At 36.9% G+C, this 16,379-nt stretch overlaps 1 protein-coding gene across 7 annotated transcripts in view; it reads left to right on the top strand.

Annotated features, from left to right (window-relative positions):
* Positions 1–16,379, top strand: part of SNAP91 (synaptosome associated protein 91) — a 156,547-nt gene that overhangs the window by 89,328 nt on the left and 50,840 nt on the right. For all 7 annotated transcript variants that reach the window (XM_060283755.1, XM_060283757.1, XM_060283759.1 and 4 more), the window contains exons 12-13: positions 2,693–2,802; positions 5,247–5,365. In XM_060283755.1, the coding sequence (XP_060139738.1) occupies positions 2,693–2,802; positions 5,247–5,365 (229 nt within the window). The remainder of the gene's footprint in view (positions 1–2,692; positions 2,803–5,246; positions 5,366–16,379) is intronic.

Genomic DNA, 16,379 nt, shown 5'->3' with positions numbered 1-16,379 from the left:
TGGCATGTATATGCAATGGAATATTACTCAGCCAGAAAAAGAAATGAAATTGAGTTATTTGTAGTGAGGTGGATGGACCTAGAGTCTGTCATACAGAGTGAAGTAAGTCAGAAAGAGAAAAATACGATATGCTAACGCATATATATGGAATCTAAAAAAATACATATGGTACTGATGAACCTAGTTGCAGGGCAGGAATAAAGAGGTAGACGTAGAGAATGGACTTGAGGATGTGGGGTGGGAGGGCGAAGCTGGGGCGAAGTGAGAGTACCATCGACATATATACACTACCAAATGTAAAATAGTTGGCTGGTGGGAAACAGCAGCATAGCACAGGGAGATCGGCTCGGTGCTTTGTGGTGACCTACGGGGTGGGATAGGGAGGATGGGAGGGAGGCTCAAGAGGGAGGGGACGTGGGGACATGTGTATGCATATGGCCGATCTGCTTTGTCGTGCAACTGAAACTAACACTGTATTGTGAAGCAATTTTATTCCAATAAAAATCTATTAAAAGAAAAATGAATAAAATCATTATGTCTGTGGAAAAATTTCACCATACGAATACTGAGTAGAGTGTGGTAAAATTCTGGAATCCTTTGGGATGGTCTGTTTCTGCAGTTTGGCCAAATTGAATTTTCATCTTTTCTTCTTGTAGTAACAGGATTATTTTGGTTCTGTTTTCATACCTCCCACATCTCTTCAGAGCTTATTATTACAAGGCAGTTTTCAATGAGCCTTTGAAGACCTTCATTTCTGCATTTATATTGGTAGATTCATTGCTGTCATTACGTTCTCCCTGGTGTTTCATAAACATCACTTTCTAAGGTATTTACATGTATTGGTTTATTTTTATAAATTTATTTATTTTATTTTTGGCTGTGTTGGGTCTTCGTTGCTGTGCGTGGGCTTTCTCTAGCTGCGGCAAGCAGGGGCTACTCTTCGTAGAGGTGAGCAGGCTTCTCATTGCAGTGGCTTCTCTTGTTGCCGAGCACGGGCTCTAGGCACACGGGCTTCACTAGTTGTGGCTCGTGAGCTCTAGAGCGCAGGCTCAGTATTTGTGGCGAACCAGCCTAGTTGCTCCACGACATGTAGGATCTTCCTGGACCAGGGCTTGAACCCATGTCCCCTGCATTGGCAGGTGGATTCTTAAGCACTGTGCCACCAGGGAAGCCCACATATATTCGTTTAAAAAAAAAAAGCCACTATTTTATTTCAGCGTTGTCAGTGTCCACAATGGATGACATGCAAATTAATGTTAGTCCTTTCTATCCCCTTGATAATCTTTCACATTCCATTTGGAAATTTTAAATTTTGGGTGAAGAGCAAAGCTTGAGTTCACCCTTTCTGAGCAACAGCATCCATACTGCTTATGGGTTTGTCTTTCTTGAAGTGCTGAGCGCTTGGCACTTGTGTATCTTTGGATTTTGACTTCTTGATTAGTTATATTCTTGGGCAAACAGCTATTGAGCAGATACTATCTAAGTCTGGAAACTCCTATACATTTCTTATCTCCTCAGTCCTTTTTCTTAAATTGTTCTTTTTCAAACTTCCTCTGAGTTTGGTCTACTTGACATTAGATGTCCTGTTACAGCAGTGTCTGATGGCCCTTGCTTGACCTTGGTCTCTGTGCACTTTGCTTGCTGTTAGGTCTCGTTTCCACTTACAGAGCTAAGTATTGGTGGACTGGATTGAGATTGCTATTAATCTTTCTCTTGTGAATACAAGCAAATTAAATATACCAAATAGAGTTAGGGTAGTTACTAAACAAACATTTTTTTTGATATATTAGCTGACTATTAAGTCCTCTTCTTAAACCAGCCCAGGACAATAAATGTTAGGTTTTATTTCACTTTTTTAGTTTTATCTGTTTCATATTAGTGATGGGCTATCCTCAAGCTGTCGGTGACTTGAATCTTGTTTGGGAATTGTTCTCTGCCATCTGTGAACTATTTTGTAAGTTACATTTCTAGATTTTAAAGGCATCTGAGAAGACTTTACATGAAATCTGTTTAGGATGCAGAAAAGAAAACAATGGCCTTGGTTTCACAGAAGTCATTACAATTAATTTTTTTTTCCATTTTTGGCAGCTAGCAAGATCTTTCCCACTAATTTAATGTTTAGAAAGTATGTTTGGCTTTTATTTTATTTTATTTTTTTATTGAAGTGTAGTTGATTTACAATGCTGTGATAGTTTCTGATGCTCAGCGAAGTGATTCACCCCTTATATATATGTATATGTGTATATATGTGTGTTTGTGTATTCTTCTTCAGATTGTTTTCCATTATAAGTTATTTCAAGTTACTGAATAAAGTTCCCTGTGCTATACAGTAGGACCTTGTTGTTTATCTATTTTATATATAGTAGTGTGTATCTGTTAATCCCAAACTCCTAATTTATTGTTTGGCTTTAACTGTAAATACATGCATAGAAGTCATTGCAACGTTAGGCCAATTATTTTTTTTCATAATTTTATGTAAATTACATATAACTTTTAAAATTTGAAACATGTTTTGTCCAGTATTGATTATTTATTACAGTTCTCAATTTCAAATTTTCTTGAGTTATTTCTCCCACGAGGAGCAACCAGAAAATTGCTGGGAATGGCATGGGTCTGAAAATTGGAGGTCCTCTTGCCTTGTGTCCTGTAGATTCAAATCTGACCAGAGTGTGCTTTGCATCTTCCCTTTCAGTCTTCTCCAGCCACAACTGTTACGTCGCCTAATTCTACACCAGCTAAAACTATTGACACATCCCCTTCAGTTGATTTGTTTGCAACTGCATCTGCGGCTGTACCAGTCAGGTTAGTTCATGAGAATGCAGCGAACCGTTTATTAATATTATGATCAGGTTTTCATTTTATTTTTGTGTACCAAACCCAGTGACTTCACAAAATGAGATGTAGTCCTAGTAAATGTGTGATATTTGGGGTTATTTTCAGGTACATAGACTAAGTTCTTCTATACTTCATACAGTTACTTAGGCTTGTACCTCTCAAAGTGTAAGAAAGACGTAAGCTGTGGAAATCACCTTGGTGCTCACACATTTGGCAAAGGCAGTGGAAGAAAGATGCACACACTTCAGGTTCTTCTGAAATGGATGATATGGACAGTGTTTTCTGAAATTAGTTTCTTCTTGTGTGAAATTTAAAGGGTGTCTTAAAGTGCCAAGAAATGAGATGAAAGGAAGTGAAGTGAAATGAAATGCTTGTAGTTGCAGGCCAATTAGCTGGTGCATATGAGGAACTCAAACTCTGGCGGTAGGAAGAAACCATCAGGATGTGCCTAATTGCTTTTTTAAAATATTTATTTATTTATTTGGTTGCACCAGGTCTTAGTTGCGGCAGACAGGCTCCTTAGTTGTGGCTCATGGGCTCCTTAGTTGTGGCAGGTGGGCTCCTTAGTTGTGGCTCGTGGGCTCCTTAGTTGAGGCTCCAGGAATGCTTAATTGCAGCTCCAGGGCTCCTTAGTTGTGGCATGTGAACTCTTAGTTGCGGCATGCATATGGGATCTAGTTCCCCGACCAGGGATCAAATCCGGGCCCCCGTATTGGGAGCGTGGAGTCTTATCTACTGCACCACCAGGGAAGCCCCCTTATTGCTTTCGTAGTGCCTAAAGGTCAGAACAGTAGTGAGAAAGGGGAGGGATGACTGTGCTTTCTGTAAAATCTCTGGGCCACCTGAAATGAAGCCCCAACTCAGAGAGGCTTCCTCAGGTAATAATTTAGGTCAACTCTTTGTTTGGTTCTTTAGCCTTGAGAGCATTCGAGTCCCATCTTGTAGTATCTGTGACTCTGATTATGAATGCCCTGTATTTGAAGACGTGAATTTTGAACTGAGCAATAAAGCCCCATGATGTGTGCGTGTTAACGATGCACGTTACCCTCTACTTGCTTAATTCTGCTTTCATGATCACAGGCTTGGTAAAGCCAAGTCCTTTCTGCCTCTATACTAAGATAAATTGCTTCTTATAAAAGCTTTGATTCCAGTCTTAATAATAAATGTTTCCCTGTTCTGGCTCTTAGACCAGTCGTATTTATGAAATAGACATCAAAACTAGGCAAGTTTCAGGGGTCTTGAAACTTTTTTTTTTTAAGCAGCAGAATCCTTTTTTCCAAAAAATATTGCTCGGAAATCTAACACGTAAAAAAGATAAAGATGGAATGGCTATTTATGAGGAGGGGTGGGGCACCTAGGACCCTGATGGCTTAGTACCTGGTCTGGCAGCCTTTAAGCCAGTGCTCCTTTAAACCTGACTGTACAGTGAAACCCCTGGGGTTGTAGTAAAATGAAGACTGATGTAGTAGATAATGGTTAAGCCTGGGATTTTGCATTTCTAACAAGGTCCCAGGATGCTGCTAGTTTGGAAACTACACTTTGAGTAACAACGCTCTAGGCTCCTCCTTGGAACTTCTTTAGATGGAGGAGCTTTGAAAAGCACAGCCCCAATTGAATAAGAGTGAAAAATATGGAATTATTTTTAGGTGAGGTCTCTTATAGGCAAACTTGATGTGTTGTAGTTTAACTTAGAAAAAAGGTACAATAGTGATTATTCATTTTAGTATTCTTTGGTTTATAAATTCTTTTCAAGTTAAGAATTATTTACCACACTACAAAAAAAGCATACAAAAAAACTTCAGAAAATAGAGAAAAGGAAAAAAATTACCAATAATTCTCTTACCTTTATTATTTGGAGTACGTTTCCTTTTGTCACAGCCCTCATAACCAGCATTTCAGATGCTACCCAGTGGACATAACATGTTTAAAATTCCCCCTTATTTTGAGGCATTTAGATTTTCCCTTTTAATTTCTGCTCTGTGATTTGCTGAGTGACCCATTGCTTGAGGTATAATTTAACTTTGCAAGAGTTGGCAAACGATGGCCCATAGATCAAATCTAGCCCACTGTCTTTTTCTGTAAATAAATTTTTATTGGAACAAAAGCATGTTCATTTGCTTACGTACTGCCTGTGTCTTATTTCACTCTGCACTGGCAGAGTCGAATAGCGATAGAGACTGTCTGGCTCGCAAACCTAAAATTTTTAGTATCTGGCCCTTTACAAAAGTTGTTTGCCAACTCTCAGTATAGAGGAACATATGCTTTACTGCTGTACTTTACAAAATATTATTCTCTTACTGAATTTAAAATAGCCAAAATCTGTGATGTTTTCTGCATAAGTCTTTATTTAAAAAGCATCTTTACGTTTTAAAATTTCAAAATCTGATTTTAAAATCATATTTTCCTTTCAGCGCTTCTAAACCATCTAGTGATCTCCTGGACCTGCAGCCAGACTTCTCCTCTGCAGGGGCGGCAGCAGCCGCGACACCAGCACCAGCACCACCTTCAGGAGGCGCCACTGCGTGGGGGGGTGAGTGAAACCAGGCAACCATGCCATTTTTCTATTTAGTTGTTTTTATTCAGGCTGTAATTGTTATACTTACCTTCTGATTATCCAAAATGGTGCTAGAAACTCGGGGAGAAAATGTTAAGAATGGCATTGATTGATTGATTGATTGAAATATATATTGAGACAGCGAGACAAAGACAGAAAAAGTACCCATAATACAGTTAAAATATTCAAGTAATCATACCGTTTTTTTAGTTTAAAAGCTGGAACAATGGGAGTATTTTTGCTTCGCTGTTCTCAGATTCTGATTATTTTTAGTAGTTGCTCCCTAGAGATGCAGGCCTTAGAAGGTTGGGTGTTCCCATGAACTTATGGGATTACTCAGAGGCAGCATTTCGAATTTGGTTTGTCCAGATATGGTCTCCTTCATGGATTCCTTTAGACCTTAACTGGTTTTATTCACATTGTATTTGACTTCATGCAGTTGAAATCTGGGATAGATTCTTCTTGGTGCCAGAAAATATCCGTCCTAAACTAATTAAGAGGAATCACACCTAAGTGCTCGATTTCCATTTTATTCATGGATCTTGGGGGAAAAAATTAAGCTTTTATATGTTTTTAATTAAACATATTTAATACCAGTATAAAAATTAAGTTAATTACTGCTTAATTCTCAAAGCTTCACAGAGTTGGTGTTAAATAACATACTCTACTACATCAAACTATCAAAATAAAAAATTGTTTAAGTTTGAAAATGGCTCGTAGGAACAACATAGAGGGAAACAACACAGAGGGACTGACACAGGAGGTGTCCCATCATATCTCCCCATAGGAACAGTACTATGGCAGCCACCCACAGATAAAAGTGCCTTTGTGGGAGCTTTGGGATCCACGTAAAAGGTTGCAAAGCCCAAGTGGAGCCCAAGACCAAGAACAGTTGATTTGAGAAGGCAAGCCTACTCCCAGGTGGGAGGCCTGCCAACGCTGGTCCTGGCAACAGACCTGGAAACACTGCCATGCCCCTGTGGACTCACTACAGTCCTGTTTGGCCATGATCCTGCCACCAGTAACATCTTCCAAGGGACCAGGGAGGAGTGTACACACCCATGCCTTGGGTAACAGGCCTCCTGTCCTTGGTCTCAACTGTGGACCCTGAAACTGCCTGTGACCCAGCTCCAGCCTCTCTCAGTCATGGTCCAGGAGCAGTCCTGCCTGCCCAGGGATCCAGCAGGAGACACATCTGTCTGTGCCCCCAGAGGCAGGCCCAGTGACCTTAATCCAAGCTCAGATCCTGAAGCAGCCTTGTGACTAGGCTCCAGCCCCTCAGTCCTACCCACCCAGGGACCTTGTGGGAGACATACTCATCCATGCCCCTATGGGCAGGCCTATAGATCTTGGTCCCAACTGTGGACCTTAAAGCAACCTTCTCACTTCATTTAGCCCCACTTAGCTGCAGTCCAGGGCTAGTCTGGCCTAGCCGGAGACCCAGCAGGAGCTACACCCAGACACGTACCTGGTAACAAGCCCACCATCTCTGAACCCAACTGCACATCCTGAAGTGGACCCTTGTCCCAGCTCCAGCCCTCCTAACCAAGGTCGTGAAGGCAGTCCTGTCCACTCAGGGACCAGGAGGCAGGATCTATACCCACCCAAGCCCCTGGTAACAGGCCCACTAACATGGACACTACAGCAGACCCAGAAGCAGCCACATGACCCAGCCCCAACCCCACTCAACTGCAATCCCGGAGTCAGTATCATCAGCCCAGGGACCTGACAGGAGAAGGCCTGCCAAAACCAGTGTTTAAAAACAGGAAGAGGTGTTTGCTCCTTCAGATGCACAGACACCAACACAGGGCTACACAGAATATGAAGAATCAGGCAAACAGACATGACACTGCCAAAGGAAACTAATAAATCTCTAATAACTTACCCTAAATAAATGGAGATCTCTACATAGCTTGATAACAAATTAAAAATAATTATCTTTAAGAAACTCAGTGAAATACAAGAGAACACAAATAGGCAACAAAATTAAGTCAAGAAAAGTATACATGAAAAAAATAAGAAAATAGAAACCATAAAAGGGAACAAAACAGAAATTCTGAACGAAACAGAATACTATGACTGAACTGAAAAGAAAAACTCAGTAGAGAGCTTACTTGATCAGACAGAGTAAAGAATCAACAAACTCAAAGATAGAACGTTAGAAAATAGCCAATTAAAGGAACAAAAAGGAAAAAAAGTGATGCATACAGGACCTATGGGATGCCATAAAATTAATTAATATATGCATTATGGGAGTCCCAGAAAGAGAAGAAAGTGAGAAAGAGAAGAAAGCTTATTTAAACATAATGGCTAAAAACTTCATAAATCATGGGAGAGATATGGACATTTAAATTCATGAAGTTCAAAAGTCTCCAAGCAAGAGCAATCCAAAGACTATTACCTGAGACGCAGTATTTAATCAGATTGTCAGAAGTCAAAGACAAAGAGAAACTTTTGAAAACAACAAGAGAAAAGCACCTCCTCACATACAAGGGAACCCTGATAAAGCTATCAGCATATTTCTCAGCAGAAACCTTGCAGGCCAGGAGTAAGTAGCATGATATAATAAAAGTCCTGAAAGAAAAAAACTGCCAACCAAGAATACTACACCTGGCAAAGTTGTTCTTCAGAAGTGAAGGCAAGAAAAAGACATTACCTGACAAAATCTGAGAGAATTCATCACCACTAGACCTGTCTTACAGGAAATGCTAAAGGGATTTCTTTAAGATAAAACAAAAGGATGCTAAATAACAATGAGAAAATGTATGAAGGTACATCCCTTGAACTACATGAGTTTGAACTGTGAGAGTCCACTTATACACAGATTTTTTTTCCACTAAATATGTAATACACAACTAAACAATACATGGTTCGTTGAATCTGCAGAACTGTGGATATGGAGGACCAACTGTAAATGTATAGGTGGATTTTTGACTGCATGGGTGGTTGGCTCCCATAACCCCTTTGCTGTTCAAGGGTCAACTGTATCAAACTCACTGGTAAAGGTAAATTTGTCGTCAAATTCAGAATACTCTAATACTGTAAATGTAGTAGGTAAATCAGTTTTAACCCTGGTATGAAAGTTAAAAGACAAGAGAATTTAAAATAACTAAAGCTGCAATAATTTGCTACTACATACACAATATAAAAAGATGTAGGGTGGATAATATGTGGAGAGTAGAGAAAGGTAGAAGTGTCCATACTTTTTGTATGTGATTGAAGTTAAGTTGTTATCAGCTTAAAATAGACTGTTAAAACTATAAGATGTTTTACGTAAGCCCCATGGTAAACACAAAGAAAAAAACCTCTACTAGATACTAAAAATAAAAAGGAATCAAAGCATACCACTGAGGAAAATCATCAAGTCACAAAGGAAGAGAGCAAGAGAAGAAGAAAAGAACAAAGGAACTACAGAATGGTCAGAAAACAGTAAACAAAATGACAATAGTAAGTCCTTACCTATAAATACTGTAAATTTAAATGGATTAAATTCTCCTATCAAATAATAGAGTGGTTCAGTGGATGTTAAGAAAAACAAAAAACAAGATCCAACAATCTAGTGCCTACAAGAGACTCCTTTTAACTTTAAGGACATACATAGGCAAGGTAAAGGGATGGGAAAAGATTTGCAGTCAAAGTCTATCACAAGAAACAAAGAAAATCACTCTATAATGATAAAATCAATTCATCAAGAGGGTATAAACATCAAAATATCTAAATATATAAATCAAATATTAACAGAACTGAGGGGAGAAATAGACAACCATACAGTAATAGTGGGGGGCTTCAATATGCCAATTTCAACAATAGATAGATCATCCAGACAGAAATCAGTAAGAAAATAGCAAACTTGAATAACAGTTTACCCCAAATGGACCTAATAGGCATAAACAGAAAATTTCATCCAACACAGCAGAATACACATTCTCCTCAGGTGCACACAGAACATTCTCCAGGGTAGATCATATGTTGGGACACTAAAAATTTCTTAACAAGTTAAAGAAGATTGAAGTCATATCAAGTATCATTTCTGACCTTCAGTGGTATGAAACTAGAAATCAGTAACAGAAGAAAATTTTGAAAATTCACAAATACGCGGAGATTAAATAACATACAGCCAACCAATGGGTCAAAGAAGAAATCAAAAAGAAATTAAAAAGAATCTTGAGACAAAGGAAAATGGAAACACAACATATCAAAACTTACATGATTCTGCAAAAGCAGTTCTAAGAGGGACATTTATAGCGCTAAATGCCTCCATTAAGAAAAAGAAAGATCTCAAATAAACAATCTAGCTTTACATCTCACAGAACTAGACAAAGAGCAAACTTAGCCAAAAGATAGCAGAAGGGAAGACGTAATAAAGATTACAGCAGAAGTAAATGAAATAGAGACTAGAAAGACAATAGAAAAGATCAACAAAACTAAGGGTTGGTTTTCTGAAAAGATAAAATTTCTTACAGCTAGACTAACCAAGAAAAAAAGAGCAACAGCTCAAAAATAAAATTACAAATGAAAGAAGAAACATTATAGCTGATACCATAAAACTACAAAGAATCATAAGAGACTACTGTGAGCAATTTATGCCATAATTGGATAACCTAAAAGAAATGGATAAATTCCTAGAAAGATACAATTGACCAAGACAGAATCATGAAGAAATAGAAAATCTGAACAGACCCATATGAAATAAGGAAATTGAAGCGGTAATCAAAAACCTCCCAGCAAAGAAAAACCCATGACCATATAGCTTCATGGGTGAATTCTACCAAACATTTAAACAGGAATTAATGCCAGTCCTACTCACACTCTTCCCAAAAAATTTAAAAGGAGGGAATACTTGCAAACTTATTTTTTGAAGCTAGTTTTACACTCATTCCAAAGCCATATACAGATACTACAAGAACATAGCTGCAAGAATCCTTCACAAAACATTAGAAAACTGAATTCAGCAGCAAATCAAAAGGGTCATACACCATGATCAAGTGGGATTTATCCCTGGGATGCAAGGATGGTTCAACATATGCAAGTGATACACACCACATTACAGAATGAAGGGTAAAAATCATATGATCATCTCAATAGATGCAGAAAAAGCACTTAACAAAATTTAATAACCTTTCATGATAAAAACTCTTAACAAATTAGGTAAATAAGGAATGTATCTCAACATAATAAAGGGCATATATGACAAGTCCACAGCTGACATGATACTTAATGATGAAAAGCTGTAACCTTTTCCTCTAAGATTAGGAACAAGACAAGGATGCCTACTCTCTCCACTTCTACTCGACATAGTACTGGAAGTCTAAACAAGAGCAGTTAGTCAAGAAAAAGAAATAAAATGCATCCAAATAGGAAAAGAAGAAATAAAACTGTCTCTTCAGATGACATAATCTTATATGTAGAAACCCAAAAGACTCCACCAAAAAACTGTTAGAACTAATAAATGAATTCAGTAAGTTCGGGATACACAATTTATGTACAAAAATCAACTGCATTTGTATACACTAAGAACAAACTATCTGAAAAAGAAATGAAGAAAACAATCCCATTTAGAGCAGCATCAAAAAGAATAAAATACTTAGGAATAAATTTAACCAAAGAGGTGAAAAACCTGTACACTGAAAACTATAAGACATTGATGAAAGAAATTGAAGATACAAATAAATGGAACGATATCCTGTGTTCATGGATTAGAAGAATTAATATTGTTAAAATGTCCATACTACCCAAAGCGATCTACAGATTCATTGCAATCCCTAGAAAAATTGTAATGGCCTTTTCCTATTAATAGAAAAAAAATTTTGTGTTCATACAGACCACAAAAGACACCAAATAGCCAAAGGAATCTTGAGGAAGAAAAATAAGGCTGGAGGCATCAAACTTCCTGAAATCAACCTATATTTCAAAGCTATAGTAACCAAAATGGGATGGTACTGGCATGAAAACAGACACCTCAACCAACAGAACAAGAGAATAGAGAGCCCAGAAATAAACCCATGCATATTCAGTTAGCTAACCTTTGACAAGGATGCCAAGAATACACAACAGGGAACAGATAGTCTCTTTAATAAATGGTGTTGGGAAAACTAGATATCTATGTGCAAAAGAATGAAATTGGAACCTTATCTTACATCATACACAAAAATTAACTCAAATGGATTAAAGACTTAAATACAAGATCTGAAACCATAAAACTCCTTGAAGAAAACAGGGAAAAAACTCCTAGACATTGGTCTTAGCAGTGATTTTTTTTATTTGCCACCAAAAAACACAGGCAACAAAAGCAAAAATAAGCGAGTAAGACTACATTCAAACTAAAAAACTTCTACACAGCAAAGGAAACAACAAAATAAAAGTGCAGCCTGTGGAATGGGAGAAAATATTTGTAAAAAAAAAAAAACCCCCAAATAACTTGATTTTAAAATGGGCAAAGGACATAAATAGACATTTTCCAAACAAGGTATGCAAATGGCCAAAAAGTATATGAAAAGGTGTTCACTGTCATTAATTATTAGGAAAATGCAAATCAGAACCACAGAGATAGCACCCCACACTTGTTAGGATAACTGTTATCAAAAACACAAGAGATAACAAGTGTTTGGTGAGGGAGTGGAGAAAAGGGAACCATTATTCATTGTTGCTGGAGATGTAAATTGGTGCAGCCATTATGGTTTATTTTTTATTTATTTTTATTTTTAATTTTTTTTATTGGAGTATAATTGCTTTACAATGTTGTGTTAGTTGCTGCTATACAACATAGTGAATCAGCTATATGTATACATATATCCCCATATCCCCTTCCTCTTGAGCCTCCCTCCCACCCTTCCTATCCCACCCCTCTAGGTCATCACAAAGCATCGGGCTGATCTCCTTGTGCTATACAGCAGCTTCCCACTAACCATCCATTTTACATTTGGTAGTGTATATATTTCAGTGCTACTCTCTCACTTCATCCCTACTTCCCCTTCCCCATGCCGAGTCCTCAAGTCCATTCTTTACGTCTGTGTCTTTATTCCTGCCCTGCCATTAGGTTCGTCAGTACCATTTTTTTAGATTCCATGTATGTGCTTTAGCATATGGTATTTTTCTCTTTCTGACTTACTTCCCTCTGTATGACAGACTCTGGGTCCATCCACCTCGTTACATATAATTCAATTTCGTTCCTTTTTATGGCTGAGTAATATTCCATTGTATGTATATACCACATCTTCTTTATCCATTCACCTGTCGATGGACATTGAGGTTGGTTCCATGTCCTGGCTATTGTAAATAGTGCTGCAGTGAACATTGTGGTACATGTATCTTTTTGAATTATGGTTTTCTCAGGGTATATGCCCAGTATATGCCCAGTGGGATTGCTGGGTCATATGGTAATTCTATTTTTAGTCTTTTAAGGAGCCTCCATACTGTTCTGCATAGTGGCTGTACAACCATCATGGAAAAAATATAGAGGTTCCTCAAAGAATTGAAAATAGAACTGTCACATGATTCACCAGTCTCACTTCTGGATGGATGGAGATCTGCACCCCCATGTTCATTACAGCATTATCCACAATAGCCGAGATATAAAAATAACCTAAGTGTCTGTCAACAGACAAAAGGATATTAAAAAAACACATTGTATATATTCAATGGAATATTAATTATTTAGTCTTTTAAAAAGAAAGAAGTCCTCCTATTTGTTACAGTACGGATGAACATGAAGGACATTATGCTAAGTGAATAAACCAGGCACAGAAAGACAAATATGTGTGATCTCACTTCTGTGTGAAATCTAAACTCACAGATGCAGAAAGTAGAAGGGTGGTTGCCAGGGGCTGGTGGTGGGCGACGGAGGGCAGGGCATGGAATGGGAAGACGGTCAAAGGGTACAAAGGGTCAGTTGTAAGATGAATAAGTTTTGGAGATCTTATATACAGTATGGTTACCATATTTAATAATACTGTATCGTATACTTAAAATTTGCTAAGAGAGTGAATCTTAAGTATTTGCACTACAAAAATACAGTAACTATGTGAGATGATAGATGTGTTAATTTGATTGTGGTAATCTTTTCATAATGTATATGTATATCAAATCATCACATTGTGCATCTTAAATATATACAATTTTTATATGTCACTTATACCTCCATAAACCTGAAGGGGGTGGGGAAAAACAGCACTGGTAAAAGACATTAACTGGCTGATGAGGAAACCGGTAAGATGATAAAGCTGGCTCAAAGAGAGTTTTGAGGAACTGGGTATTTATAGACATTTGAAAGGAAATGTTAAAATAAGATGGCTAGGTTAAGTACAAAACTGGTTAATGTCCAGTAGAGCAGTAAAAATCATGTCTTGAGGTTATCTTTTCTCCCAGACAGAGCATCACTAGCAGACAAGAACTGTAACTCAGTATATCATTTCAGAATCAGAGTCCTTAATTAACAGTTAAATTGCAGCATCAAATGAAGATACATTTCCACAGGTAATTAAATAATCCTTGGATGAGTTTGGTAAACATTGGCAATATAACATCAACACTACCTGCTATGATCTCTTGGTTTTATTTCCAAGTTTTTGTGGTAACAAAGTAAGCAAAAATAACTACTTGTGAAACAGAGTTGCTAACTATATTTATAAGCATTTAAATATTGGTGCTTTTCCATTTAAATACTTAAAACTTCTCCTTTGTTGAAATGTTCAGCTCCTAAGCCTATAGCTATCATTTTCTTAATAAAAATTTTCTTTCAGCTACACTTAACTTTATTAAATTTCAATTAGTAAAGGAAAATATTTTTGTTGAAGAGATTTTATAAGGGCCTTCTGGTTTTCATGTTTTTTCATTCTGAGCTTCATCTTTCAGAAATGTTTGATTATTTCAGTTTACTAATAATTTTCATTGCCATGGTATCTTATACAGTGTATCATGTTTTCCTATTTATTTAAGAATGCTTCAAATCCATATCCTTAAATCAGGTTTTCTCTGTCATAAAATTCATATAAATGAATTCCATAGAACTTTTATAATTTAAAATTTAGTATTAATTATAAATTTGTAGAGTTATACAAAATTTTTTTTCACTATTATATGAATGTGTTAACAATAATTCTCTCAACTAATTAAATCAGTAGATTGTTCACACTGTAATTTTTAGAACTTATTAAACATTTAGTTGTTTAGTGATTTAGAACTTGAATGAATAAACAGTGAAATTGTAAACTGTCTCCTTTCACTGTATTCTCCAGCATCAAACTGAAGAGAAATTGTGTCCTTTTTGTTTGATTGGTTTGTTTGGCACCAAAATAATAATAAATGAAAAAGAAAATCCCTTGGTGAAATCTTTTTAAATTGCATTGTAACATTTTTATTTATATTCATCTTCAAGTACTTTTTGCTAAGACACATTATAAGGAATAAGTTATAATAACCAACTTTATTATAACACATTTCAGTCTTTACTTGTTAGGAATAAATAACTGTTGACGATTGAAACATTGAGGTGTCAGTGGATATAGAAGAAAGCAGATTAGTGTGGTTTTAACCAGGGCTGTGCAGTGTGGACCCGCAGTTTGTGCCTTGCCCAAAGGCAGGTCGAGGGGCCTGAAATTCAGCCTGCTTTCTGATAGCCAAACTATGGGCTTTTTTCGTCCTTGAGGAAGAAGTAAGTGCTTTTCCTGTTCCAACCTGCTGGCCCAACAGGAGCACTTTTTTATAATTAATACAAAACACATTATAGTGTATGAAAATGTTGGCTTAGGACCTGATGGTTAGCATTAGTCTTTTGTCTCAACAAAATATCTACAGCTCCTTTCATAGCAGTAGAAAAGTCAGCTGGGGAGAAAAATACTAATAAGTAAATTCTCTCATTCCTAAGCAAAACAGTAAAAATTATAAGCCTTAAGAAATTCAAGTAGGGAATTCCCTGGTGGTCCAGAGGTTAGGACTCAGCGCTTTCACTGCCAGGGCCTGTGTTCAGTCCCTGATCGGGGAAAATAAGATCCCACAAGCCTGCGCACACGGCCAAAAAATTAAAAAATAAAATATGTATCTTACTTAAAAAAAGAAATTCAAGTAAACTAGTGAAATATGAAATTGATAAATGTTACCTTCAGTTTACATTTATCCTATAGATACCCAGTCATATTTGAAGAGGTGCTAAATTGTTACCAGTATGTTTTGGCTCATTTGACTAAGCAAAAAATTAAATACATAAAACCACTTTCTCAGTCTTGTTTGATAAGATCACTTTACTATTATTGTAGTTTATTTGAATTTTGTGTAACTAGATGGTAAAATGCAAACTCTAAAACTCCTTAGACCTATTTGGATGTTCTTATCCGACCATAGTGATAGAGGATTTCATTTTCAAATGACTATGGCCACATCAGTTGTTTATAGGTTTCTCTTGGGGGTTCTGGGTATGGATGAATATTGCCATTTTAGGGGACGTATTGTAAAGGATAGTATTTCTTGTCATTGGTGTAAACCAAATTTTAGCAAATTCATATTTTAGTAAATTTAATTTAAATAGTGCATATTCCATGTGGCATTCTGCCAGCCAGTAATGAACCTGGAAGTATACAGAGTGCTTTTAAAATTCCTACCTTTCTCCCCATAAAAGGGAGAGTGTTTTTTTCCTTCATAATAAATTCACCTCTCTGCACAAACAAATGAGTGTGTGTGTGTTGTACTTCTATGCATCTTAGAAGTGGAAAATGCGTAATTTTTTATTGTAAATGCTTGAAGTGAAATTTCTACTTTTTGAGAAATACAGAATTACTGCTAGGCTTTAATTAGAGTCAATAGACTTAATAGAAGTTAATTTACACATGCTGGAATGCTCATCAATATTATGTGATCACTTGACTTTAATAGTTTCCATGAGAAATATTAGCTACAGTACAAGCAGTTTTTGTGACCCATATTACCATTTGCTTGTTAATTAGATCTGGGGGGGCACATCTGCAGGCTGTCTTCAAACACATTCATGTGTACACACACA

This window comes from Globicephala melas, chromosome 14, assembly GCF_963455315.2.
Source record: "Globicephala melas chromosome 14, mGloMel1.2, whole genome shotgun sequence".
Classification (NCBI taxonomy): domain Eukaryota; kingdom Metazoa; phylum Chordata; class Mammalia; order Artiodactyla; family Delphinidae; genus Globicephala; species Globicephala melas.
This window is presented reverse-complemented; position numbering and strand designations above follow the sequence as displayed.